Source organism: Schistocerca cancellata, chromosome 3, assembly GCF_023864275.1.
Source record: "Schistocerca cancellata isolate TAMUIC-IGC-003103 chromosome 3, iqSchCanc2.1, whole genome shotgun sequence".
NCBI lineage: Eukaryota > Metazoa > Arthropoda > Insecta > Orthoptera > Acrididae > Schistocerca > Schistocerca cancellata.
The window spans coordinates 712,013,153-712,039,893 of NC_064628.1; the positions used below are offsets into that span (position 1 = coordinate 712,013,153).

At 41.5% G+C, this 26,741-nt stretch overlaps 1 protein-coding gene across 1 annotated transcript in view; it reads left to right on the forward strand.

Annotated features, from left to right (window-relative positions):
* The window catches only part of LOC126176529 (aromatic-L-amino-acid decarboxylase), a 577,698-nt gene that overhangs the window by 250,168 nt on the left and 300,789 nt on the right, over positions 1-26,741 (forward strand). Inside the window, exon 2 of the mRNA XM_049923685.1 lies at positions 13,162-13,363. Coding sequence (XP_049779642.1) covers positions 13,163-13,363 — 201 coding nt within the window. The 5' untranslated portion in view covers position 13,162. The remainder of the gene's footprint in view (positions 1-13,161; positions 13,364-26,741) is intronic.

Sequence of the window (26,741 nt, forward strand, 5' to 3'; positions counted from 1 at the left end):
TAATGTTACGTAATGGAAGTGTGGGGCAATCGTTCGATTTGTTGCATTTGCTAAAATCTGTTTCACTAATTACTGAAATGGGACTGCCAGAGTCAAGTACTGCCGTAAATTTAACGTCATTTACAGTAATGTGAATCACAGGATATGCAATGTTGTTATGTTTTACGTCGTGTTCCTGGAGTAGGATGTCCCTAATGTCTTCCATTTTTACGTAATTACTAGCTACGGCAGCTGCGTCGTCAGTTTCATAAGTACGTTTTGTGGCTGCCAGCGGTATGAGTCATTGCCTATTGTCTCTTTGTTGGCGCGCGTCGTTATTGGGATTTGGAGACCTAACTTCTACAAATTCATCGTGACGAGAGTGCGCTGCTCTGTTTGAATCCCGCCAGTTCTGATGCAGTTCAGGTCTGTCGTTACGATCATATCGTCTGTCGTCATGTCGGTAGATTCCATAGTTTCTTTCTTGTCGGTCACGTGGTGGAGAATTTCTCCCTGAGTCGTAACTGCGTGCTGGACCGTTGCGTCTAAAGGTATTCTGTCCCCCTTGATAATAATTATTTTGGTTCCCATATTGTCTGTTTCTCTGATTGTCTCTGTGATAGTCATTACTGCGAAGAGGTGATCTTTCCCTGTAATTATTACTACTCTGCCAACGGTTGTCATATGGGTGGTGTCTGTTTCGGTCACGATTTACATTGAAAGAATAGCCTTGTCGTATATTATTTCTGTCATCGCGGAATTGTGACCGATGTGATCTGTAATTGTTGTGCTCCTGTTTTCGCGTTCCGCGATTGTCAGTGTCAATTTCCAGTTCTTGTAACAGTCCCTGAAAAGCTTCAATGTCGTCTTTGCAACGTCCTGCCAAAATAATATGTTGTAAATGTTCAGGTAATTTGATTAAGCAAATGCGTATGAGTTCTGAAGGGCTGTATGGGTTTGACAGGTACTGATTCTTGTGCAACATGTCTTCAAAATATTTCACAAGACTGGAAAATTCAGATTGTTCGAAATGTTTCATCATTATGATGCTATGTTTTACTCGGTCTTGTGTAGCTTGAGACCAATATGCATGGTAAAATTCTCCTTCACTGTGACAATCGTGAATGACCGATCGCATTCTTACAGCTGGTTCATTCTCTAAGTAGCCACACATAAATTCTAATCTGTGTTCTAATGACCAGTTGGGAGGAAAACAATGAGAGAATTGATGAAGCCATGCTTGTGGATAAATGTCGTTGTCAGAAATCTTAAATGTTTTGAATTTACGTGTAATAGTGAACAGCTTATAGTCAAAATCGTCGTGTCGGCGAGTAGCATATCGGTCATTGTTACATCGTGTCGGCGGTTCCATCTCAAAATTCGGTGTACCTTGCCAATTTCTTTCATAATTTCTAAAGTGCCCTGAGTTATTATTTTGTGGCTGTTCCGTATTTCTATGTCCCTCTTCCCGTATTGGAGCGCGAGTGGCCTCTGAAATACGTAATTCTTGTATTACCTGTGTCAGCTTATCTTGTACTTCCCGGATTTCTCTTTGGTGTTGCGTATTAATTTGATTCTGATTTTTTTTGAATTTCCTAATTTGTTCGCACTCTCCTGTGTCATTAAAGACTACCGGTTTTGTGTCATTCAGTTCATCATCTACCTTTGTAGATAAGTTAGTGACCTTATCCGAAAGTTCGGCTACTTTCTCCGATAGTGAACACATTTCCTCAGTGTGTTTTTCGAACCAAGTTTCAGAGTGTCCATTTGTGTTGAAATCATATCTACTGTGTCCTTTAAGTTTTCTTGAGTTTTTGCAAGTTGCGTAACCGAATCGGCAGATGAAACTGAGTCAATTTTAGCTTGCAAGGTGTCGTGATTTTCATGAACAATAGTTTGGAGTTCTTTTATGGCTGCTTCGTGATTCTGTAATGCATTTTCATGCCGCGAAAAAATAGGTTGAAAATGCTCACAAATTTGTGTTTTTACATCATTACAGACTATTTGACATTTCGCTTCAATGTTATGTAACTCAGCAGTTAAATCTTCACCTGTTTGTTCGAGAGCTTGTTCCAATGAGTCTAACTTTTGAAGCCTTTGCTGTGTTTGTCTCTGATTTTGTTCCATTTGTCGCATTAGCTGTAATAACAATGCATTAGTGTCTGGAATCTGTTCCTCTACGCTTTTCGGCAGTGCATTTGCACCGACAACATTCACATTTTGACAAGCAGAAAATGTGTCTTGACTTATTTGAGAAAACGGTGAGGACGCACAACCTGAATCTACAGTATTTGCAAAATTGTGTCCTGTCATTTCGGATTCCTGAGGCGAGCTGTTGCCAAGCGATCGATCGATAATGCTTCCCTGGTCACTAATTGTTTCACTGCCTACGCCATTGTTTGCCGCCCGCTCCATTTCCCTATGCACAATTACCATTTACTACTTCGAATGTCTGTTCATTCACTACACAGTGGTGCTGATAAGCCACACTCGTCGTCTCTATTATTTCTCAGTTTACTTTGGAGCCTAGGGTTACGTTTCTCACACGCCATTATTGTCTCAATATTTCACACTACAACACAGAAAAACACAATTTGAAGAGCAAAAATAAGAGAACACATTAACATAGCACTGAAAATAATATCTAATTAATTGCAAGCGCAGCTGCAAAATACATGGTGCAAATCTACATGCACGCCACAACTGTTTTACTGTACAACAATGAAAGACTGCAAGTACAAAGGAAATTCTCTCTACAATTACGCAATAGCAATTAACAAAATCTACACTAATTACACAAACTACAAGAAAAATCAGAAGATTCCAGTGAGGTATCCTCGGCTAAGGGTCCACATATGAAACGTCCCCCTAGAACAATTGTACAAGACTGTGCTTAAACTGACACACAATATTTTTAGCGCAACGCAATCTGACTTTCAGAAATCCCTACAAAAGAATGGCCCTGACTAACATTAACCTATACCTTTCACAAATCACTTACCTCACCAAAAATCTTCGTTACTCGAACTACTGCAATACAGCGAGCGCCACTACTGCGAGCTAAAGAAAAGATTCAAACTACGGAAGTCACTAACTACTGATAGGGATAGTTAGCAAATGAAAGATTTTAATAGAGAACAAACAATGTATTTACCTTAATAGTCATAATATATATAGCAGTTCATAATATCCAGTATAACAAATTTCAAAACTCCGCCATCTCTCTCCCCACATCCACCACTGCTGGCGGCTCACCTCCAACTGCGCAACACTACGCGCTGTTCACATCCAGCTGCCGCTGCCCAACACTACAATGGCAGACACCAATGCAAACTAGCCACAGACTGCACACAGCACAGCCAGTGATTTTCGTACAGAGCGCAACGTAACGTTGCAAATAAGGAAATATAAACAGCCTACTTACAATATGCAAAAAACTAAGATATGGGAAACATGCAGATATGGGAAACATGCAGATATGGGAAACATGCAGATATGGGAAACATGCAGATATGGGAAAAACGCAGATATGGGAAAAACGCAGATATGGGAAAAACGCAGATATGGTAAAAACGCAGATATGGGAAAAACCCAGATATGGTATAAACCCAGATATGGGATAAACCCAGATATGGGATAAACCCAGATATGGGATAAACCCAGATATGGGATAAACCCAGATATGGGAAAAACGCAGATATGGGAAAAACGCAGATATGGGAAAAACGCAGATATGGGAAAAACGCAGATATGGGAAAAACGCAAATATGGGAAAAAAGCAAATATGTGGAAAACGCAAAAATAGGGAAAACGCAAAAATGGGGAAGACACTAATATGGGGAAGACACTAATATGGTGAAAACACTAATATGGGGAAAACACTAATATGGGGAAAACACTAATATGGGCAAAACACAAATATGGGCAAAACACAAATATGGGCAAAACACAAATATGGGGAAAACACAAATATGGGGAAAACACAAATATGGGGAAAACACAAATATGGGGAAAACACAAATATGGGGAAAACGCAAATATGGGGAAAACGCAAATATGGGAAAAACGCAAATATGGGAAAAACGCAAATATGGGAAAAACGCAAATATGGGAAAAACGCAAATATGGGAAAAACGCAAATATGGGAAAAACGCAAATATGGGATAATGACAGATATGGGATAAACGTTAGTATGGGAAAAACGCAAATATGAGAAAAACGCAAATATGGGAAAAACGCAAATATGGGAGAAAAGCAAATATGAGAAAAACGCAAATATGGGAAAAACGCAAATATGTGAAAAACGCAAATATGTGAAAAACGCAAAAATGGGAAAAACGCAAATATGGGAAAAACGCAAATATGGGAAAAACGCAAATATGGGAGAAACGAAAAAAGGGGAGAAAAGCAAATATGGGAGAAACGCAAATATGGGAAAACCGTAGGTATGTGGAAAAAGCAAATATGGAAAAACGTAAATATGGGAAAAACGCAAAAATGGGAAAAGCAACTATGGGAAAAACGCAAATATGGGAAAAACGCAAATATGGGAAAAACGCAAATATGGGAAAAACGTAATAAGGGAGAAACACAAATATGGGAGAAACGCAAATATGGGAGAAACGCAAATATGGGAGAAACGCAAATATGGGAGAAACGCAAATATGGGAGAAACGCAAATACGGGAGAAACGCAAATACGGGAGAACGCAAATACGGGAGAAATGCAAATACGGGAGAAATGCAAATACGGGAGAAATGCAAATACAGGAGAAATGCAAATATGATAGAAATGCAAATATGGGAGAAATGCAAATATGGGAGAAACGCAAATATTGGAGAAACGCAAATATTGGAGAAACGCAAATATTGGAGAAACGCAAATATGGGAAAAATGTATGAAATTAATAAAACGCTATAGAGGAAAGACGAAATCGTGGGAAAATTGGTGCTGCATAAAAAAATAATTGTTCCCCACATCTGCAGTTCTCCCTCTTAAGTGCGTCATTAACTTCAAAAGTTCAGTTACCTCATATCTGCCTCTTCCCCAAAACGCGAATACGGGAAAACGAAAATACGGGAAAACGCAAGTATGGGAAAAACGCAGATATGGGAAAAACACAGATATGGGAAAAATGCAGATATGGGAAAAACGCAGATATGGGAAAAACGCAGATATGGGAAAAACGCAGATATGGGAAAAACGCAGATATGGGAAAACGCAGATATGGGAGAAATGCAAATATGGGAGAAATGCAAATATGGGAGAAATGCAAATATGGGAGAAATGCAATTATGGGAGAAATGCAAATATGGGAGAAACGCAAATATGGGAGAACCGAAATATTAAGGAAACATAAATATGGGAATAACGTATGAAATTAATAAAACGCTTTAGAGAATGACGAAAACGTGGGAAAATTGGGGATGCATAAAAAAATAATTGTTCCCCACATCTGCAGTTCTCCCTCTTAAGCGCGTCATTAACTTCAAATGTTCAGTTACCTCATATCTGCCTCTTCCCCAAAACGCAAATACGGGAAAACGAAAATACGGGAAAACGAAAATACAGGAAAACGAAAATATGGGAAAACGCAAGTATGGGAAAAACGCAGATATGGGAAAAACGCAGATATGGGAAAAACGCAAAGATGGGGAAAACGCAAAGATGGGGTAAACGCAAAGATGGGGAAAACGCAAAGATGGGGAAAACGCAAAGATGGGGAAAACGCAAAGATGGGGAAAACGCAAAGATGGGGAAAACGCAAAGATGGGGAAAACGCAAAGATGGGGAAAACGAAAATATGGGGAAAACGAAAATATGGGGAATACGAAAATATGGGGAAAACGAAAATATGGGGAAAATGAAAATATGGGGAAAACGCAAATATGGGAAAAACGCAAATATGGGAAAAACGCAAATATGGGAAAAACGCAAATATGGGAAAAACGCAAATATGGGAAAAACGCAAATATGGGAAAAATGCAGATATGGGAAAAACGCAGATATGGGAAAAACGCAGATATGGGAAAAACGCAGATATGGAAAAAACGCTGATATGGGAAAAACGCAGATATGGGAAAATCGCAGATATGGGAAAAACGCAGATATGGGAAAAACGCAGATATGGGAAAAACGCAGATATGGGAAAAACGCAGATATGGGAAAAACGCAGATATGGGAAAAACGCAGATATGCGAAAAATGCAGATATGCGAAAAACGCAGATATGGGAAAAACGCAGATTTGGGAAAAACGCAAACCTAGGAAAAACGCAAACCTGGGAAAAACAAAAACATGGGGAAAACGAAAACATGGGAAAAACGCAAATATGGGAAAACGCAAATATGGGAAAAATGCAAATATGGGAGAAACGAAAAAAGGGGAAAAACGAAAAAAGGGGAGAAACGCAAATGTGGGAGAAATGCATATATGGGAGAAATGCAAATATGGGAGAAATGCAAATATGGGAGAAATGCAAATATGGGAGAAATGCAAATATGGGAGAAATGCAAATATGGGAGAAATGCAAATATGGGAGAAACGCAAATATGGGAGAACCGAAATATTGGAGAAACATAAATATGGGAAAAACGTATGAAATTAATAAAACGCTTTAGAGAATGACGAAAACGTGGGAAAACTGGGGATGCATAAAAAAATAATTGTTCCCCACATCTGCAGTTCTCCCTCTTAAGTCCGTCATTAACTTCAAATGTTCAGTTACCTCATATCTGCCTCTTCCCCAAAACGCGAATAGGGGAAAACGAAAATATGGGAAAAACGCAAGTATGGGAAAAACGCAAGTATGGGACAAACGCAAGTATGGGACAAACGCAAGTATGGGACAAACGCAAGTATGGGACAAACGCAAGTATGGGTCAAACGCAAGTATTGGACAAACGCAAGTATGGGACAAACGCGAGTATGGGACAAACGCGAGTATGGGACAAACGCGAGTATGGGACAAACGCGAGTATGGGACAAACGCGAGTATGTGACAAACGCGAGTATGGGACAAACGGGAGTATGGGACAAACGCCAGTATGGGACAAACGCAAGTATGGGACCAATGCAAGTATGGGACAAACGCAAGTATGGGACAAACGCAAGTATGGGACAAACGCAAGTATGGGACAAACGCAACTATGGGAAAAACGCAAGTATGGGAAAAACGCAAGTATGGGAAAGACGCAAGTATGGGAAAAACGCAAGTATGGGAAAAACGCAAGTATGGGAAAAACGCAAGTAAGGGAAAAACGCAAGTATGGGAGAAACGCAAGTATTGGAGAAACGTAAGTATGGGAGAAATGCACGTATGACAAATACGCAACTATGGGAAAAATGCAACTATGGGAAAAACGCAACTATGGGAAAAACGCAACTATGGGAAAAACGCAATTATGGGAAAAACGCAACTATGGGAAAAACGCAACTATGGGAAAAACGCAACTATGGGAAAAACGCAACTATGGGAAAAACGCAACTATGGGAAAAACGCAACTATGGGAAAAACGCAACTATCGGAAATACGCAAGTATGGGAAAAACGCAAGTATGGGAAAAACGCAAGTATGGGAAAAACGCAAGTATGGGAAAAACGAAAATATGGGAAAAAGGAAATAATGGGAAAAAGGAAATAATGGGGAAAACGCAAATATGGGGAAAACGCAAATATGGGGAAGACGCAAATATGGGGAAAACGCAAATATGGGGAAAACGCAAATATGGGGAAAATGCAAATATGCGAAAAACCCAAATATGCGAAAAACTCAGATTTGCGAAAAACGCAGATATGGGTAAACGCAAATACGGGAAAAACGCAAGTATGGGAAAAACGCAAATATGGGAAAAACGCAAATATGGTAAAAACGCAAATATGCGAAAAACGCAAATATGCGAAAAACGCAAATATGCGAAAAACGCAAATGTGGGAAACACAAAAATGTGGGAAATACGAAAATATGGGAAAAACGAAAATATGGGAAAAACGAAAATATGGGAAAAACGAAAAAATGGGAAAAACGAAAAAATGGGAAAAACGAAAAAATGGGAAAAACGAAAATATGGGAAAAACGAAAATATGGGAAAAACGAAAATATGGGAAAAACAAAAATATGGGAAAAACGAAAATATGGGAAAAACGAAAGTATTGGTTAAACGAAAGTATTGGTTAAACGAACTCGTTGTCTAAATTCTTCTTCTGTAAATGGTCGTTCCCTTGCTTCCTTTAGCAAATTATCGTATCCAACGTCGTGCTCTTTAGCAATGGCATCTGCTCCACTGCGCGGTGCGTCTATATTTATAGGATTTCCAGGTCCTACGTAATCACTACCAGGTAAAGTATATCCTTTCTTCTGTACACGTTCAACTAGTTTTGTAACGCCGTAAGCAGCACCTGCGGCGGCAGCAGTCGTCGCGCCAGCCGCTATCGCTATCTGTCCTGAACTTGTAATACCAGCTGTGCTAATTGCTGCCCCGTCCGTGACACTTTCAGATAACAAGGGCACCGTTTCGCTAGAGGTTGCTGTATCTGCACTGGGTTGACCTCGACCACGATTGGAAAAACGAAAGTATTGGAAAAACGAAAGTATTGGAAAAACAAAAATATGGGGAAAACACAGATATGGGAAAAACGCAGATATGGGAAAAACGCAGATATGGGAAAAACGCAGATATGGGAAAAACGCAGATATGGGAAAAACGCAGATATGGGAAAAACGCAGATATGGGAAAAACGCAGATTTGGGAAAAACGCAGTTGTGGGAAAAACGCAGTTGTGGGAGAAACACAGATATGGGAAAAACGCAGATATATGAAAAACGCAGATATGGGAAAAATGCAGATATGGGAAAATGCAGATATGGGAAAAATGCAGATATGGGAAAAATGCAGATATGGGAAAAACGCAAATATGGGAAAAACGCAAATATGGGAAAAACGCAAATATGGGAAAAACCCAAATATGGGGAAAACGCAAATATGGGGAAAAAGCAAATATGGGAAAAACGCAGATATGGGAAAAATGCAGATATGGGAAAAATGCAGATATGGGAAAAATGCAGATATGGGAAAAATGCAGATATGGGAAAAACGCAAACATAGGAAAAACGGAAATATGGGAAAAACGCAAATATCGAAAAAATACAAATATGGGAAAAACGCAGATATGGGAAACACGCAAATATGGGAAAAATGCAAATATGGGAAAAACGCAAATATGGGAAAAACGCAAATATGGGAAAAACGCAAATATGGGAAAAACGCAAATATGAGAAAAACGCAAATATGGGAAAAACGCAATTATGGGAAAAACGCAATTATGGGAAAAACGCATTTATGGGAAAAACGCAATTATGGGAAAAACGCAATTATGGGAAAAACGCAATTATGGCAAACAACGCAATTATGGGAAAAACGCAATTATGGGAAAAACTCAAATATGGGAAAAACTAAAAAATGGGAAAAACGCAAATATGGGAGAAACGAAAAAAGGGGAGAAATGCAAATATGGGAGAAATGCAAATATGGGAGAAATGCAAATATGGGAGAAATGCAAATATGGGAGAAATGCAAATATGGGAGAAATGCAAATATGGGAGAAATGCAAATATGGGAGAAATGCTAATATGGGAGAAATGTAAATATGGGAGAAATGCAAATATGGGAGAAATGCAAATATGATAGAGACGCAAATATTGGAGAAATGCAAATATGGCAAAAATTTATGAATTTAATAAAAGGGTTTAGAGGAAAGTCGAAAACGTGGGAAAATTTAGGATGCATAAAAAAATAATTGTTACACACATCTGCAGTTCTCCCTATTACGCGCGTCACTAACATCAAGTGTTCGGTTACCTAGTATCTGTCTCTTCCTCAAAACGCCAATACTGGAAAAAGGCGAGTATGGGGAAAAGGCGAGTATGGGGAAAAGGCTAGTATGGGGAAAAGGCGAGCATGGGGAAAAGGCGAGAATGGGGAAAAGGCGAGAATGGGGAAAAGGCCAGAATGGGGAAAAGGCGAGAATGGGGAAAAGGCGAGAATGGGGAAAAGACGAGAATGGGGAAAAGGCGAGAATGGGGAAAAGGCGAGAATGGGGAAAAGGCGAGAATAGGGGATAGGCGAGAATGGGGGAAAGGAGAGAATGGGGAAAAGGCGAGAATGGGAAAAATGCAAATATGGGAATATCGCAGATATGGGAAAAACGCAGATATGGGAAAAACGCAGATATGGGAAAAACGCAGATACGGGAAAAACGCAGATACGGGAAAAACGCAGATACGGGAAAAACGCAGATACGGGAAAAACGCAGATACGGGAAAAACGCAGATACGGGAGAAACGCAAATATGGGAGAAACGCAAATATGGGAGAAACGCAAATATGGGAGAAACGCAAATATGGGAGAAATGCAAATATGGGAGAAACGCAAATATGGGAGAAACGCAAATATGGGAGAAATGCAAATATGGTACAAATGCAAATATGGGAGAAATGCAAATATGGGAGAAACGCAAATATGGGAGAAACGCAAATATGGGAGAAACGCAAATATGGGAGAAACGCAAATATGTGAAAAACGCAAATATGTGAAAAACGCAAGTATGTGAAAAACGCAAATATGTGAAAAACGCAAATATGTGAAAAACGCAAATATGTGAAAAACCCAAATATGGGAAAAACCCAAATATGGGAAAAACCCAAATGTGTAAAACCCAAATATGTGAAAAACCCAAATATGTGAAAAACCCAAATATGTGAAAAACGCAAATATGTGAAAAACGCAAATATGTGAAAAAACGCAAATATGTGAAAAAATGCAAATATGTGAAAAAACGCAAATATGTGAAAAAACGCAAATATGTGAAAAACGCAAATATGGGAAAAACGCAAATATGGGAAAAACGCAAATATGGGATAAACGCAAATATGGGAAAAACGCAAATATCTTTTCGATCGGTTGCGATCTAGTGACTTATCACGACAACCTGTCTTAGCGCTTTTCATGCACAGTGGATTGTAATAACAAAAATAACTGTGAAACACGGACTGAAATTTCTTCTGGATAGAATACCACGCATAGCAATAAATAAAAGACTGCAATCATGAGTCTGACAAATTTTCAGCTTTACTCGGACCGCGATCTAGCGACATCTGCTGGCACTATCTCCAAGACGGATCTTGCTGCTATAATTCATTGTCGCAATGAAAATTACAGTCAACTTATTACTATATACAGGGTGAGTCACCTAACATTACCGCTGGATATATTTCGTAAACCACATCAAATACTGACGAATCGATTCCACAGACCGAACGTGAGGAGAGGGGCTAGTATAATTGGTTAATACAAACCATAAAAAAATGCACGGAAGAATGTTTTTAACACAAACCTACGTTTTTTTAAAATGGAACCCCGTTAGTTTTGCTAGCACATCTGAACATATAAACAAATACGTAATCAGTGCCGTTTGTTTCATTGTAAAATGTTAACTACGTCCGGAGATATTGTAACCTACAGTTGACGCTTGAGTACCTCACCCCTCATGGTAATGTACGTGTGCGTCAGTGAAAAAGACCAATAAAAAGGTGTTAGCATGTGAACGTAATGTGCTGTTCCAGTCTCTTCTGTACCTAAGGTCCATCACCGTTCCCTTTGGATCCCTACGTAATTCGGTGCTCTCCGATACACACGATCGAACAGCGGAGGAGTGGTACTCAAGCGTCAACTTTAGGTTACAATATCTCCGGATGTAATTAACATTTTACAATGCAACAAACGGCATTGATTTCGCATTTGTTTATATGTTCAGATGTGCTAACAAAACTAACGGGGTTCCATTTAAAAAAAAACGTAGGTTTGTGTTAAAAAACATACTTCCGTGCATTTTTTTATGGCTTGTATTAACCAATTACACTAGCTCCTCTCCTCAAGTTCGGTCTGTGGAATCGATTCGTCAGTATTTGATGTGGTTTACGAAATATATCCAGCGGTAACGTTAGGTGACTCACCCTGTATATTTCGTTAGTTCAGTGTTTAATTCTTCGTTAATTGTCTTGACTGTTCCGCCTGAATGCTGCTGTCTTGTTTTCAAACTGTTTAAAAGATGTTTACGTTATTATCTCTTATTCTTATAAGCGAACGGGAATTACATTGCTCATTTGCAACCTACTCGATAAATCGTTACCTCTTCTCATAAAAAAATAAAATATTATACTTTTTTTGGAGGATAATATTTTCATCTTTGTCTGTCATCTTTACTTAAAAATGAGCTTAAATATACCAGTACTGGATGAGAACCCGTATTTTAAATCACACACAGTAGGAGTTTATGCAGTGGTAGGATTTAATGCTATTTCCTCCCGTGCTTCACGAAACTGTCAAATTTAAAGCAGAGCCATAGCTTATTGTTGTGACTAGTTCGCATTTTCTTGCGTATCCCTTCACTCGCGCCTCGCGAGTCATATGTCACGTGATTGTTCGAACAAGTTCGATACTGTATCGAACGCTGTGCCGTATCAGGAAATCTCGTGTTCGTTCGAACGCTATTATCGTTTGCCTGTCCGTAGTGTAAAGTGGCAGAGTTGAATCTACTTTCACTGAGAGCAATGTCCGGTTTTAAACTGGTTGTCATTTACAAGCGTTCCCCGACGGTTACGATCTTTTTACGACCACTGTTCTTAAGTCGTGTTGACGGTACGGTCACGGGAACATCCAAACACGAAAGCTTCTTTCTGTCATAATGTCACATCCTCACGTCCACCAGTCTTATTGCTCTCTTTCCGTTACAACCGACTGGCACAAACAAAACCATTTCACAGCCGTGACTCACGTCAGCGGTAGAGCGCCATGTAACCACCTGGTGACTGTTCTGCCTACAGCTCGTCAAAGCGACCAGTTCTTTCAATATTTGTCCGTTACCTCTTCTACTGTGCGTCCAGCAGTGTCAAGTTGATCCCTTACATTTGTGCTGCCTCTCGGCTCGCCAGTGTTGACATGTTGTCGCATGGCGTTGCTTTGTTATCTTAACTCTTATATTTTGTCCTTCAGGTCTATGAAGTCACGTGACAGCAGCTAGCCGCCGTCACCAGTAAAAATCCTCAACACCTGTTTGCCAGTTTTGTAGTGTGCCGTCAACGTCCTGTCGTTTATGTAACAGATCGGTCCTTATCGAATGCCGGCAGGATGGACGTGAACGAGTTCCGGGTGCGCGGCAAGGAGATGGTGGACTACATCTGCGAGTACATGGAGACGCTGGACAAGCGGCGCGTCACACCCAGCATCGAACCGGGCTACCTGCGGCCGCTGCTGCCGGATGAGGCTCCACTGGAACCTGAGGACTGGAGGGACATCATGCGCGACGTCGAGTCCAAGATCATGCCGGGGGTGAGTGCGAGCGCCTAGAGGCCCGCCACAGTTTAGAAATGAACCAAATCTCGAGGAAGCACACCGGTATACGTCAGGGTAGCTGATCATCTAATTTCCTCCGTATACGACAGCTGCTTAAAATTCCGTGAGTGAGCAGGAAAAAATGGCTGGCAAATACACATTCACCATCATAACTTGTTCCGCCTATTAGCAGATATTTCCGACTGCTGCCCGTTCCAAGTCAACTGTTCATACTAGTATGGGTCAATTCTAGAGTGCGATTTGAGACCGTGTGGTTAGGAGCCCAAGAGCACAGTTTAAATTACAGTGGGTGAAAGATAATATCAGGTGATTAAATTATTGCGAGTAAAACAAAATATTAGCTAACTTCAGTTACACAACAAAGAAAATTACGAATGAGAGTCTCATTAGTTGCCTACGCCTGTCTTATCGTAGGTCGTGTTGACTTACGATCATTCATCGAGCTACTGTTGCCAAAATCAGCATGCAATGGAATAAATAATTATATATACGTTAGCACTGTTAGTGCACCTTTACCTTTCTTTATGTGTAAGTTATTGTTGTGTTATTGATGTGTCAAGTTGAGCTTTATAGCTTAACTCATATTGTCGACATCACGTTTGGCAATATTCCGTGATTTTTGATTAGGCGCACAACGAATTTTTTTTGCGTTTTTATTTATTTCTGGTGTCGATGTGTTTAGTTGACCTACACAGCTCAATCAAAAAATGGTTCAAATGGCTCTGAGCACTTTGGGACTTAACATCTATGGTCATCAGTCCCCTAGAACTGAGAACTACTTAAACCTAACTAACCTAAGGACATCACACACATCCATGCCCGAGGCAGGATTCGAACCTGCGACCGTAGCAGTCACGCGGCTCCGGACTGAGCGCCTAGAACCGTGAGACCACCGCGGCCGGCACAGCTCAATCAAAGTTGCTGATACCACGTTTGTGTTTCTTCGTAATTTTCACATGTTGCATGTTCTTTTACTTGTTGTTATTTCTATATTTTACTATCGCTGTGGTTCTGAGGTTGGTACGTTATATGTTAGTTTCTCCCCACGCAGAATCCCATTTTACCGTGGTTGTTCCATTAGTTATTATTAACAGTTTCCGCCATTCCATGATTCGTGTCTATACATTGACGAAAAAAAACAAAAAAAAACAGAACACAAAAAAATGATCAATATAGGGTAAATAAATTTATGGAATGCATTTGTCTAGGTAACATATTTAAGCGATTCATACTGCAAGTTTACAGGCTAATGTAATCACGAGATAAACCACTGAAAATATGAAATGCTGGTACAGTCAGTTCCGCAAGAAAGTGTATGCCATCATTTTAAATGTAACGTCCGCTGCGACATCTGTGGTAGTGGTCTTGCATCTGTACACAATGAGCTTTTGCACAGCGTATAGATAAACAACGTGAGAGTTGAATGTTTTGATTTGTTCTGTCGGTTGCAGTTTAAAACGATCGAAAAATATCTGAAGCGTCACGTGGCAGTATTCCTTGTAAATCATCCAAAAGTCCATTAAGAAGCTATTTGGTTCGAGCAAGGCAAACTGGATGTCAAGAGGATGATAATTCGAAACATAGCAGCCATCTCTGTACAGCGTGGGAACAAGGCAATGGGGTATCAACCAAAGATTGGCTTGCCATGTCTCCGGATGCAAATCCGAATGCAAATGTTTGGTTGTTTATTAAGACGACGCTTAAAGGGAAGTCAATAGGTTCTTTGAAGCAGCTGTCACATAATATCAGAACGATATGGAGACCGTTACCGAGAGAATATGCAGAAAATCTTTTGAAAAGCATGCTAAAAAGGAGCCAAACTATAACAGATAGTGGCGGCAACTGGATTAACTATTAGGTCATTGTGCAATTAGTAATAACATGTATTTCCCTGTAAACATATATTTATAATAGTATATTTTATTTTATACAAATAACGGCACACACTTTCTTGTGGAACTGACTATACATTAATAACCGTTGCGACCGCCAGAATGTTGAATACAAGCATGGAAACGTGCATGCATTATGCTGCAAAGGTGCCGGATGTCAGTTTGCGGTATGTACTCTACTGGCCCTTAAAATTGCTACACCACGAAGAAATGCAGATGATAAAATGCAGATGGACAAATATATTATACTAGAACTTACATGTGATTACATTTTCACGCAATTCGTGTGCATAGATCCTGAGAAATCCGTACCCAGAACAACCACCTCTGGCCGTAATAACGGCCTTGATACGCCTGGGCATTGAGACAAACAGAGCTTGGATGGTGTGTACAGGTACAGCCGCCCATGCAGATTCAACACGATACCACAGTTCATCAAGAGTAGTGACTGGCGTATTGTGACGAGCCAGTTGCTCGGCCACCATTGACCCGAGGTTTTCAATTGGTGAGAGATCTGGGGAATGTGCTGGCCAGGGCAGCAGTCGAACATTTTCTGTATCCAGAAAGGCCCGTACAGAACCTGCAGCATGCGGTCATGCATTATCCTGCTGAAATGTAGGGTTTCGCAGGGATCGAATGAAGGGTAGATCCACGGGTCGTAATACATCTGAAATGTAGCGTCCACTGTTCAAAGTTCCTTAAATGCGAACAAGAGGTGCCCGAGACGTGTAACCAATGGCACCCCATTCCATCACGCCGGGAGATACGCCAGTATGGCGATGACGAATACGCGCTTCCAATGTGCGTTCACGGAGATGTCGCCAAACACGGATGCGACTTCAGGATGCTGTAAACCGAACCTGGATTCATCCGAAAAAATGACGTTTTGCCATTCGTGCACCAAGGTTCGTCGTCGAGTGCACCGTCGCAGGCGCTCCTGTCTGTGATGCAGCATCAACGGTAACCGCAGCCGTGGTCTCTGACCTGGTAGTCCATGCTGCTGCAAACGTCGTCGAACTGGTCGTGCAGATGGTTGTTGTCTTGCAAATGTCCCCATCTGTTGACTCAGGGATCGAGACGTGGCTGCACGATCCGTTACAGCCATGCGGCTAAGATGCCTGTCATCCTGGCTGCTAGTGATACGAGGCCGTTGGGATCCAGCACGGCGATCTGTATTACCCTCCCGAAACCCACCGATTCCATATTCTGCTAACAGTCATTGCATCTCGACCAACGCGAACAGCAATGTCGCCATACGATAAACCACAATCGCGATAGGCTACAATCCGCCCTTTATCAAAGTCGGAAACGTGATGGTACGCATTTCTCCTCCTTACACGAGGCATCACAACAGCGTTTCACAAGGCAACGCCGGTGAACTGCTGTTTGTGTATGAGAAATCGGTTGGAAACTTTCCTCATGTCAACACGTTGTAGGTGTCGCCACCGGCGCCAACTTTGTGTGTATGCTCTGAAAAGCTAATCATTTGCATATCACAGCTTCTACTTCCTGTCGGTTAAATTTCGCGTCTGTGGCAAGTCATCTTCGTGGTGTTGCAATTTTAATGGCCAGTAGTGTAGTTCCATGCTTGTTGTTCAGGGACGGTTAATGCTGATTGTGGATGACGCTGGAGTTGTCGTCCGATGATTTCCCACATGTGCTCGATTGGACACAGATCTGGTGATACAGCAGGCCAAGGCAACATGTCGACACCCTGCGCCAGAGCCATACGCTGAACTCGATGGTCTTCCCCCTCGGTAGTGCCACGTCGCCCTCTGCCACCCCGTATTCTTGCGACCGGTCAATCTCGTGACCATCGCCGGCAGCTATCATGTACACTGTCTCCTCGAACCCTGTTATGCGACCCCGTTCGTGTAAACATACACTCCTGGAAATGGAAAAAAGAACACATTGACACCGGTGTGTCAGACCCACCATACTTGCTCCGGACACTGCGAGAGGGCTGTACAAGCAATGATCACGCGCACGGCACAGCGGACACACCAGGAACCGCTGTGTTGGCCGTCGAATGGCGCTAGCTGCGCAGCATTTGTGCACCGCCGCCGTCAGTGTCAGCCAGTTTGCCGTGGCATACGGAGCTCCATCGCAGTCTTTAACACTGGTAGCATGCCGCGACAGCGTGGACGTGAACCGTATGTGCAGTTGACGGACTTTGAGCGAGGGCGTATAGTGGGCATGCGGGAGGCCGGGTGGACGTACCGCCGAATTGCTCAACACGTGGGGCGTGAGGTCTCCACAGTACATCGATGTTGTCGCCAGTGGTCGGCGGAAGGTGTACGTGCCCGTCGACCTGGGACCGGACCGCAGCGACGCACGGATGCACGCCAAGACCGTAGGATCCTACGCAGTGCCGTAGGGGACCGCACCGCCACTTCCCAGCAAATTAGGGACACTGTTGCTCCTGGGGTATCGGCGAGGACCATTCGCAACCGTCTCCATGAAGCTGGGCTACGGTCCCGCACACCGTTAGGCCGTCTTCCGCTCACGCCCCAACATCGTGCAGCCCGCCTCCAGTGGTGTCGCGACAGGCGTGAATGGAGGGACGAATGGAGACGTGTCGTCTTCAGCGATGAGAGTCGCTTCTGCCTTGGTGCCAATGATGGTCGTATGCGTGTTTGGCGCCGTGCAGGTGAGCGCCACGATCAGGACTGCATACGTCCGAGGCACACAGGGCCAACACCCGGCATCATGGTGTGGGGAGCGATCTCCTACACTGGCCGTACACCACTGGTGATCGTCGAGGGGACACTGAATAGTGCACGGTACATCCAAACTTTCATCGAACCCATCGTTCTACCATTCCTAGACCGGTAAGGGAACTTGATGTTCCAACAGGACAATGCACGTCCGCATGTATCCCGTGCCACCCAACGTGCTCTAGAAGGTGTAAGTCAACTACCCTGGCCAGCAAGATCTCCGGATCTGTCCCCCATTGAGCATGTTTGGGACTGGATGAAGCGTCGTCTCACGCGGTCTGCACGTCCAGCACGAACGCTGGTCCAACTGAGGCGCCAGGTGGAAATGGCATGGCAAGCCGTTCCACAGGACTACATCCAGCATCTCTACGATCGTCTCCATGGGAGAATAGCAGCCTGCATTGCTGCGAAAGGTGGATATACACTGTACTAGTGCCGACATTGTGCATGCTCTGTTGCCTGTGTCTATGTGCCTGTGGTTCTGTCAGTGTGATCATGTGATGTATCTGACCCCAGGAATGTGTCAATAAAGTTTCCCCTTCCTGGGACAATGAATTCACGGTGTTCTTATTTCAATTTCCAGGAGTGTATATTTATAATAATGTCTTTTATTTCATACAAATAATGGTGCGCACTTGCTTGTGGAACTGACTATTCATTAATAACTGGTGCAAACTACAGAATGTTGAAGGAAGGAAGTACTGCAATGAGGAAGTCCCCTTCAACATGTAACCATAGACTCTAGGCATGAAAGAAATATTGCGTTACCAAAATAGCATGTAAATTATCTGTATGATTTCCATCTAATAACTAAGTTACTTGAAAGAGTCCTCTGTAGGAACTTGTCGACGGTCCTGCAACTGTGACCTACCTTTGAGCACCAGAAACCTGATATTGTGCAAACCATAGACTCTAGGCATGAAAGATATATTGCGTTACCAAAATAGCATGTAAATTATCTGTATGATTTCCATCTAATAACTAAGTTACTTGAAAGAGTCCTCTGTAGGAACTTGTCGACGGTCCTGCAACTGTGACCTACCTTTGAGCACCAGAAACCTGATATTGTGCAAAGAGAAAATAATGATTTCTGAAATTGTGCACATGCAACCATGATTCCGTGAGTAGCCCCCGATATTATTCACGGGTCGTTAGTAGACTCAACAACTTTAAAGCAACATGATGCCGTATCAGCATGGGTCATCATCATACACAATCGGCAAAGAAGTGTTGGGGTTTTGGCAGAGATAATTCAGATAGAAGTTCATTAATATATTACCAAATGCTTTTGGATTTATTGAAATAAAAAACCATCAGTGGTTTGTAAAAAAAGAATTTAAATTGCTTTCTAGGTCGGAAAACGTTTCTTTGTAAGATATTGATTTTTAATTAACGATGTATCATGCCTAGTTTTTCGTTCACACACAAATGAAAAATTCATTAATATATGTCTATCCCTTAATGAATTTTTCATTTGTGTGTGTGTATATGTCTATTTCCCCCCCCCCCCCCCCCCCCCCCATCAACCATGGACCTTGCCGTTGGTGGGGAGGCTTGCGTGCCTCAGCGATACAGATAGCCGTACCGTAGGTACAACCACAACGGAGGAGGGGTATCTGCTGAGAGTCCAGACAAACGTGTGGTTCCTGAAGAGAGGCAGCAGCCTTTTCAGTAGTTGCAAGGGCAACAGTCTGGATGATTGACTGATCTGGCCTTGTAACAATAACCAAAACGGCCTTGCTGTGCTGGTACTGCGAACGGCTGAAAGCAAGGGAAAACTACGGCCGTAATTTTTCCCGAGGGCATGCAGCTTTACTGTATGATTAAATGATGATGGCGTCCTCTTGGGTAAAATATTCCGGAGGTAAAATAGTCCCCCATTCGGATCTCCGGGCGGGGACTACTCAAGAGGATGTCATTATCAGGAGAAAGAAAACTGGCGTTCTACTGATCGGAGCGTGGAATGTCAGATCCCTTAATCGGGCAGGTAGGTTAGAAAATTTAAAAAGGGAAATGGATAGTTTAAAGTTAGATATAGTGGGAATTAGTGAAGTTCGGTGGCAGGAGGAACAAGACTTCTGGTCAGGTGACTACAGGGTTATAAACACAAAGTCAAATAGGGGTAATGCAGGAGTAGGTTTAATAATGAATAGGAAAATAGGAATGCGGGTAAGCTACTACAAGCAGCATAGTGAACGCATTATTGTGGCCAAGATAGATACGAAGCCCACACCTACTACAGTAGTACAAGTTTATATGCCAACTAGCTCTGCAGATGACGAAGAAATTGAAGAAATGTATGATGATATAAAAGAAATTATTCAGATAGTGAAGGGAGACGAAAATTTAATAGTCATGGGTGCCTAGAATTCGAGTGTAGGAAAATGGAGAGAAGGAAACGTAGTAAGTGAATATGGATTGGGGCTAAGAAATGATAGAGGAAGCCGCCTGGTAGAATGTTGCACAGAGCACAACTTAATCATAGCTAACACTTGGTTTAAGAATCATGATAGAAGGTTGTATACATGGAAGAACCCTGGAGATACTAAAAGGTATCAGATAGATTATATAATGGTAAGACAGAGATTTAGGAACCAGGTTTTAAATTGTAAGACATTTCCAGGGGCAGATGTGGACTCTGACCACAATCTATTGGTTATGACCTGTAGATTAAAACTGAAGAAACTGCAAAAAGGTGGGAATTTAAGGAGATGGGACCTGGATAAACTGAAAGAACCAGAGGTTGTACAGAGTTTCAGGGAGAGCATAAGGGAACAATTGACAGGAATGGGGGAAAGAAATACAGTAGAAGAAGAATGGGTAGCTTTGAGGGATGAAGTAGTGAAGGCAGCAGAGGATCAAGTAGGTAAAAAGACGAGGGCTAATAGAAATCCTTGGGTAACAGAAGAAATATTGAATTTAATTGATGAAAGTAGAAAATATAAAAATGCAGTAAATGAAGCAGGAAAAAAGGAATACAAACGTCTTAAAAATAAGATCGACAGGAAGTGCAAAATGGCTAAGCAGGGATGCCTAGAGGACAAATGTAAGGATGTAGAGGCTTATCTCACTAGGGGTAAGATCGATACTGCCTACAGGAAAATTAGAGAGACCTTTGGAGATAAGAGATCCACTTGTATGAACATCAAGAGCTCAGATGGAAACACAGTTCTAAGCAAAGAAGAGAAAGCAGAAAGGTGAAGGAGTATATAGAGGGTCTATACAAAGGCGATGTACTTGAGGACAGTATTATGGAAATGGAAGAGGATGTAGATGAAGATGAGATAGGAGATACGATACTGCGTGAAGAGTTTGACAGAGCACTGAAAGACCTGAGTCGAAACAAGGCCCCCAGAGTAGACAACATTCTATTGGAACTACTGACGGCCTTGGGAGAGCCAGTCCTGACAAAACTCTACCATCTGGTGGGCAAGATGTATGAAACAGGCAGAATACCCTCAGACTTCAAGAAGAATATAATAATTCCAATCCCAAAGAAAGCAGGTGTTCACAGATGTGAAAATTACCGAACTATCAGTTTAATAAGCTTCCACAGCTGCAAAATACTAACACGAATTCTTTACAGACGCATGGAAAAACTAGTAGAAGTCGACCTCGGGGAAGATCAGTTTGGATTCCGTAGAAATATTGGAACACGTGAGGCAATACTGACCTTACGACTTATCTTAGAAGAAAGATTAAGGAAAGGCAAACCTACGTTTCTAGCATTTGTAGACTTAGAGAAAGCTTTTGACAATGTTTACTGGAATACTCTCTTTCAAATTCTAAAGGTGGCAGAGGTAAAATACATGGAGCGAAAGACTATTTACAATTTGTACAGAAACCAGATGGCAGTTATATGAGTCGAGGGACATGAAAGGGAAGCAGTGGTTGGGTAGGGAGTAAGACAGGGTTGTAGCCTCTCCACGATGTTATTTAATCTGTATATTGAGCAAGCAGTAAAGGAAACAAAAGAAAAATTCGGAGTAGGTATTAAAATCCACGGAGAAGAAATAAAAACTTTGAGGTTCGCCGATGACATTGTAATTCTGTCAGAGACAGCAAAGGACTTGGAAGAGCAGTTGAACGGAATGGACAGTGTCTTGAAAGGAGGATATAAGATGAACATCAACAAAAGCAAAACGAGGATAATGGAATGTAGTCAAATTAAGTCGGGTGATGCTGAGGGAATTAGATTAGGAAATGAGACACTTAAAGTAGTAAAGGAGTTTTGCTATTTGGGGAGCAAAATAACTGATGATGGTCGAAGTAGAGAGGATATAAAATGTAGACTGGCAATGGCAAGGAAAGCGTTTCTGAAGAAGAGATATTTGTTAACACCGAGTATAGATTTAAGTGTCAGGAAGTCATTTCTGAAAGTATTTGTATGGAGTGTAGCCTTGTATGGAAGTGAAACCTGGACGGTAAATAGTTTGGACAAGAAGAGAATAGAAGCTTTCGAAATGTGGTGCTACAGAAGAATGCTGAAGATTAGATGGGTAGATCACATAACTAATGAGGAAGTACTGAATAGGATTGGGGAGAAGAGAAGTTTGTGGCACAACTTGACCAGAAGAAGGGATCGGTTGGTAGGACATGTTCTGAGGCATCAAGGGATCACCAATTTAGTATTGGAGGGCAGCGTGGAGGGTAAAAATCGTAGGGGGAGACCAAGAGATGAATACACTAAGCAGATTCAGAAGGATGTAGGTTGCAGTAGGTATTGGGAGAGAAGAGGCTTGCACAAGATACAGTAGCATGGAGAGCTGCATCAACCAGTCTCAGGACTGAAGACCACAACAACAACAACAACATGTCTATTCCGTTACTAGAACGTTGCAATTAATTTGCAAACCCAGTGGGTCCTCAAAGCAAGACAAAAATGCTTGAATTTCACAATGAACAGTAGAATACTAAGTTCTTTTTACCCAACATCATAGGATCTCCTTTATAATTTAGGAGAGGGTGATGCCTTTGAACCTACAGCACGACACCTTTAATGGATGATATTGATCACCAAAATCAACTTCCATTTAATCGAAATTGAGCAGCCTGCGAAGCTCCCTTTCGTTATGCGGATGAATACTACCGCACACCTGACCGCGGAGTAATCCCGAGTAAACTGTGCGGTAATTTAGCAAGTAGTTCTAAGATAATCAGTTCAACTAAGCTTCACCACGGCAAGTACGAGTATTTGACATAACCTCATCCAATTTCTTCATTATTGTGACATCTCCAAGCCAGATCACATCGACACCAGGCAAAGCCAGTCTTCCTCCCAGTGCTGAAATCCAACCAGCACAGGACACTGAACAGTACGAGAACCAGAACAGAGCAGCACAGACCAGAATGGCGTAAGCCGGGTCAAACAAGGAAACCTCGTCATTCCTAAGTCACGAAGGCTTGCCATTGGCTGAAAGACAAACCAGCCTTCCAATGACGAAGAAGTGTCTCAGTGAGCAGGAAGAAAGGTTATTCAGGGCGTTTATTACGATCAACCGAAACTTATCACAGTTGAGATACACAGAGTATTGCATAAACAACTGTCGCGATCTAGCAAAAGTAAAATGTAGAGAATAAAAATAAAATTTCAGAATGAACAGGTAACTTTCTATACTGCGGAACGATTCGTTGAAAATGGAGTCGTACCCCGTTACTCATAAACCATTGCCTCTGACTTTCTGGAAGCGTTACGTTCTCCAACAGAGCTATTAGAGCTATTCAGTTTGGTAAAGTGCGTGGCCCTCTGACTCTGTCACCGAAAATTCCTGCCCTTGATACTGAAGCAATCATAATGACTCACGTCCATGATTGCTCGAGGATTTTCGTCTGTCCACGTGAGCGTATTGTGGCAATTATGCTATCGTTTGTGAATGCTGTCTCATCTATGAACAATATGCAGGCTGTGAACTGAGGATTTTTAGCTCATATCTCAAAAGGTATTAGTTCTCAGACGTGTAACTGGAGGAATATTTCTCCTAGTTTTGACCAGAACTACCTCCTGTAGAAATATGTGACCTGTTTTGAAACATCTTGAATAAATGTTTCGCATGCATATAAGATCGTCACTCTGCATGTTTATTTTTTGTAGAAATTGCAGATGATCTCTGTAAACGTGGGCTAGGGTCATTACAACAGATTGACACATAACAATAACTGTTGAGTAATGAGTTCGAATTCTGAAAAAAGATGCAGTGAAAAACTGTCATAGACGGCCACGAGCTGACATTAATAGCGACCATATGTTAGCGAGGACGCAAATGAGCACAATATAGAAGAAGAATAAAGAACGCATACTAAGCGAAGACATGGTACTTAGAAAGAATAAGAGAAAAAGGAATGAAAACGCCAGGGGAGAAGATATCCCAAATCAGAAAAGAAGACAAAAAGAATAAATGAAGAGGAGAAAAGATGAACAAAAATCAAAAGTGCTGCAACTGAAACAGAAGAGGAAGAAGTAGTATACTTCCAAGGAAACAGCAAAGAAACTATGGCCTACAACAAAGATGATAAAAAGAAAATGAAAGAAGACAATATAAATGATAGGAAACGAGAGTAGTGAGACAATGCACCAAAAACTAAATAATCAGTTGAGAAGTGATTCATAAAAAGCGAGAGTCCAATGGTGAAAAGAAGAATGTATTGATATGGAAGACGTGGAAACAAAAGGACAACCGACTTACTTTCTAGGAAGGTGCGTAGACTTACTTCAGATATATGGACAATTAACCGAAATGGAAAAGAATTGAGGATGAAAAAATACTATACAAGCAAGGAGAAGAAAGAAAGAGCTAGGAAGTGTATATGGAGGACTTATATATAGCAAAAGAGGAAACAGATCTAAGCACTTAAATGGAAGATGACATGGAAGCAGAGGGAAAATACTGATCTCTGGAGTAGAATAAGAAATAATGAAAATGAAGACAGGTAAATCTGCTGGTTTGGATGAACTTGCTATAGAATTATTTCAGTGTATGGATGTAAAAAGCATAGCGGAAGTTACAGAGTTGTGCAAGGTGATATATGAAAGTGGTACATGCTTAAAAGACTTTGCCAGGACAGAAATTTTTCCAATTTCCGAAAATTCCGGTACCAAGAAATTCATCGAATATAGAACTGTAAGTATATATTCAATTTCTCCCACAATTATGGTGAGGGAATTGAATCACAAATTGGTACGTATGATGGAAGATAACGAAGGGGAAGAGCAATCTGGTTTGATGGATGGGTGAGGCGCAAGCGATACTATTGGAATAAATAGAAAGACAGAAAAGAATGAGTTTGTGGTCCATAGAACGGGAAAAGGACTTTGATGGGGCGGAATGAGACAAATCGATAGAAAGTCTGAAACTGAAGAGGATGAACTGCAAAGACGAGTTATACACGAGGCAACCATGAAGCTAAGAAATGGTATGACAGACTGGTCAGAAATCGGAAGAGAAGTAATCCATCGTTGTTTACCATATACTCGTATATCGATGGCTTGGTGATGAAGGCGCTAGAAATAGAGACGGAAGGAATAGCACTTCATTAGGTTTGCTGATGATGTGGCGTTACTTGGAGATAAAACAGTACCTCTTCGAAGAACACTATCCAGAACTGAATAAGGATTACAAGAGTACGGAAGATATGAAAGTGAAAAGAACAGAAAATCAGACTGGACAGGTTGCACATGACCATCACTTGGGGGCCGTGTTAACTGGTAAATGGACGAGTGACAAGAAAATTGGATCAGAATTGCAATAACGAAAGCAAAATTTTCCTGAGAAATCATGCATCAGGCAGGGGTAGGAGTTAAGGAAAAGGTTGGTTAAATGCTTCATGTGAAGATTTATCTTTGGTGTTGTAGTAGCTGCAATGGAAGAAGAAAGAAATAAAGTTCAACAGTTCGGGATGTGTGTTTGGAGAAGAATGTAGAAAATAAATTGGGTGGATATATGACGAACAGCGAAGTAACGAAAAAGGTAGTTGGAACTCTCCCAAAGCAGGTTAGAAAAGAAAAGCGGACTAACTAGGACATATACCGAGAGGAAGATGAATTCTAAGAATTATCGAAGGTATGTTGGAAGGACAGAAGAAATCAAGTAAGAGAAGAGTAAAAATGTTGATGAAGTGAAAAGAGGAAGACACTAGAGAATGAACTCTAGCGTACGACTCCACCCAACAGCTTCGAGGAATGACGTAATATCAGGTAAAAGATGCAACACACACAAAATTTAAAAAGGACGACCAGTACTCGTCAATGTTTCCAAGGCGCCGAAATACACCGACGGGAAAAAATCGTAATACCAGGTAGGAGTTGTGCGACACACACGAAAGTTTGCAGGGGTGCATCGACATCTGAAAGATGATGTGTGTTCCAATATCGCAGCAGTCACATGATAGCGGAGCTAGTAACGCTACTATGAGGATGCATATCAAGTTTGTTTCAAATAACGCTGTAACGGTAGTGAGTGAAAGTTACCTTTGAGACTGGACGTGGCTAGCTGATGTTAGTCAAGAATGCCTTTAAGACGATAAATACGCAATTATCAACACCTCACTGAGTTTGAACGGGATCGTATAATAGGATTGCTGCTTAATAGTCAAATGATAACTGTGCCAAATCCAGCTTCAGTTGCGCCAAAATTATGTAACTGTGTGTCTGTATGAGTATTCCGTTAATCATTGCGAGTCAGATTACATTTCCATTTACATTTTTGGGCTTAATGATTCACACTCAGTGCGTGGCTTAATACTTCATGG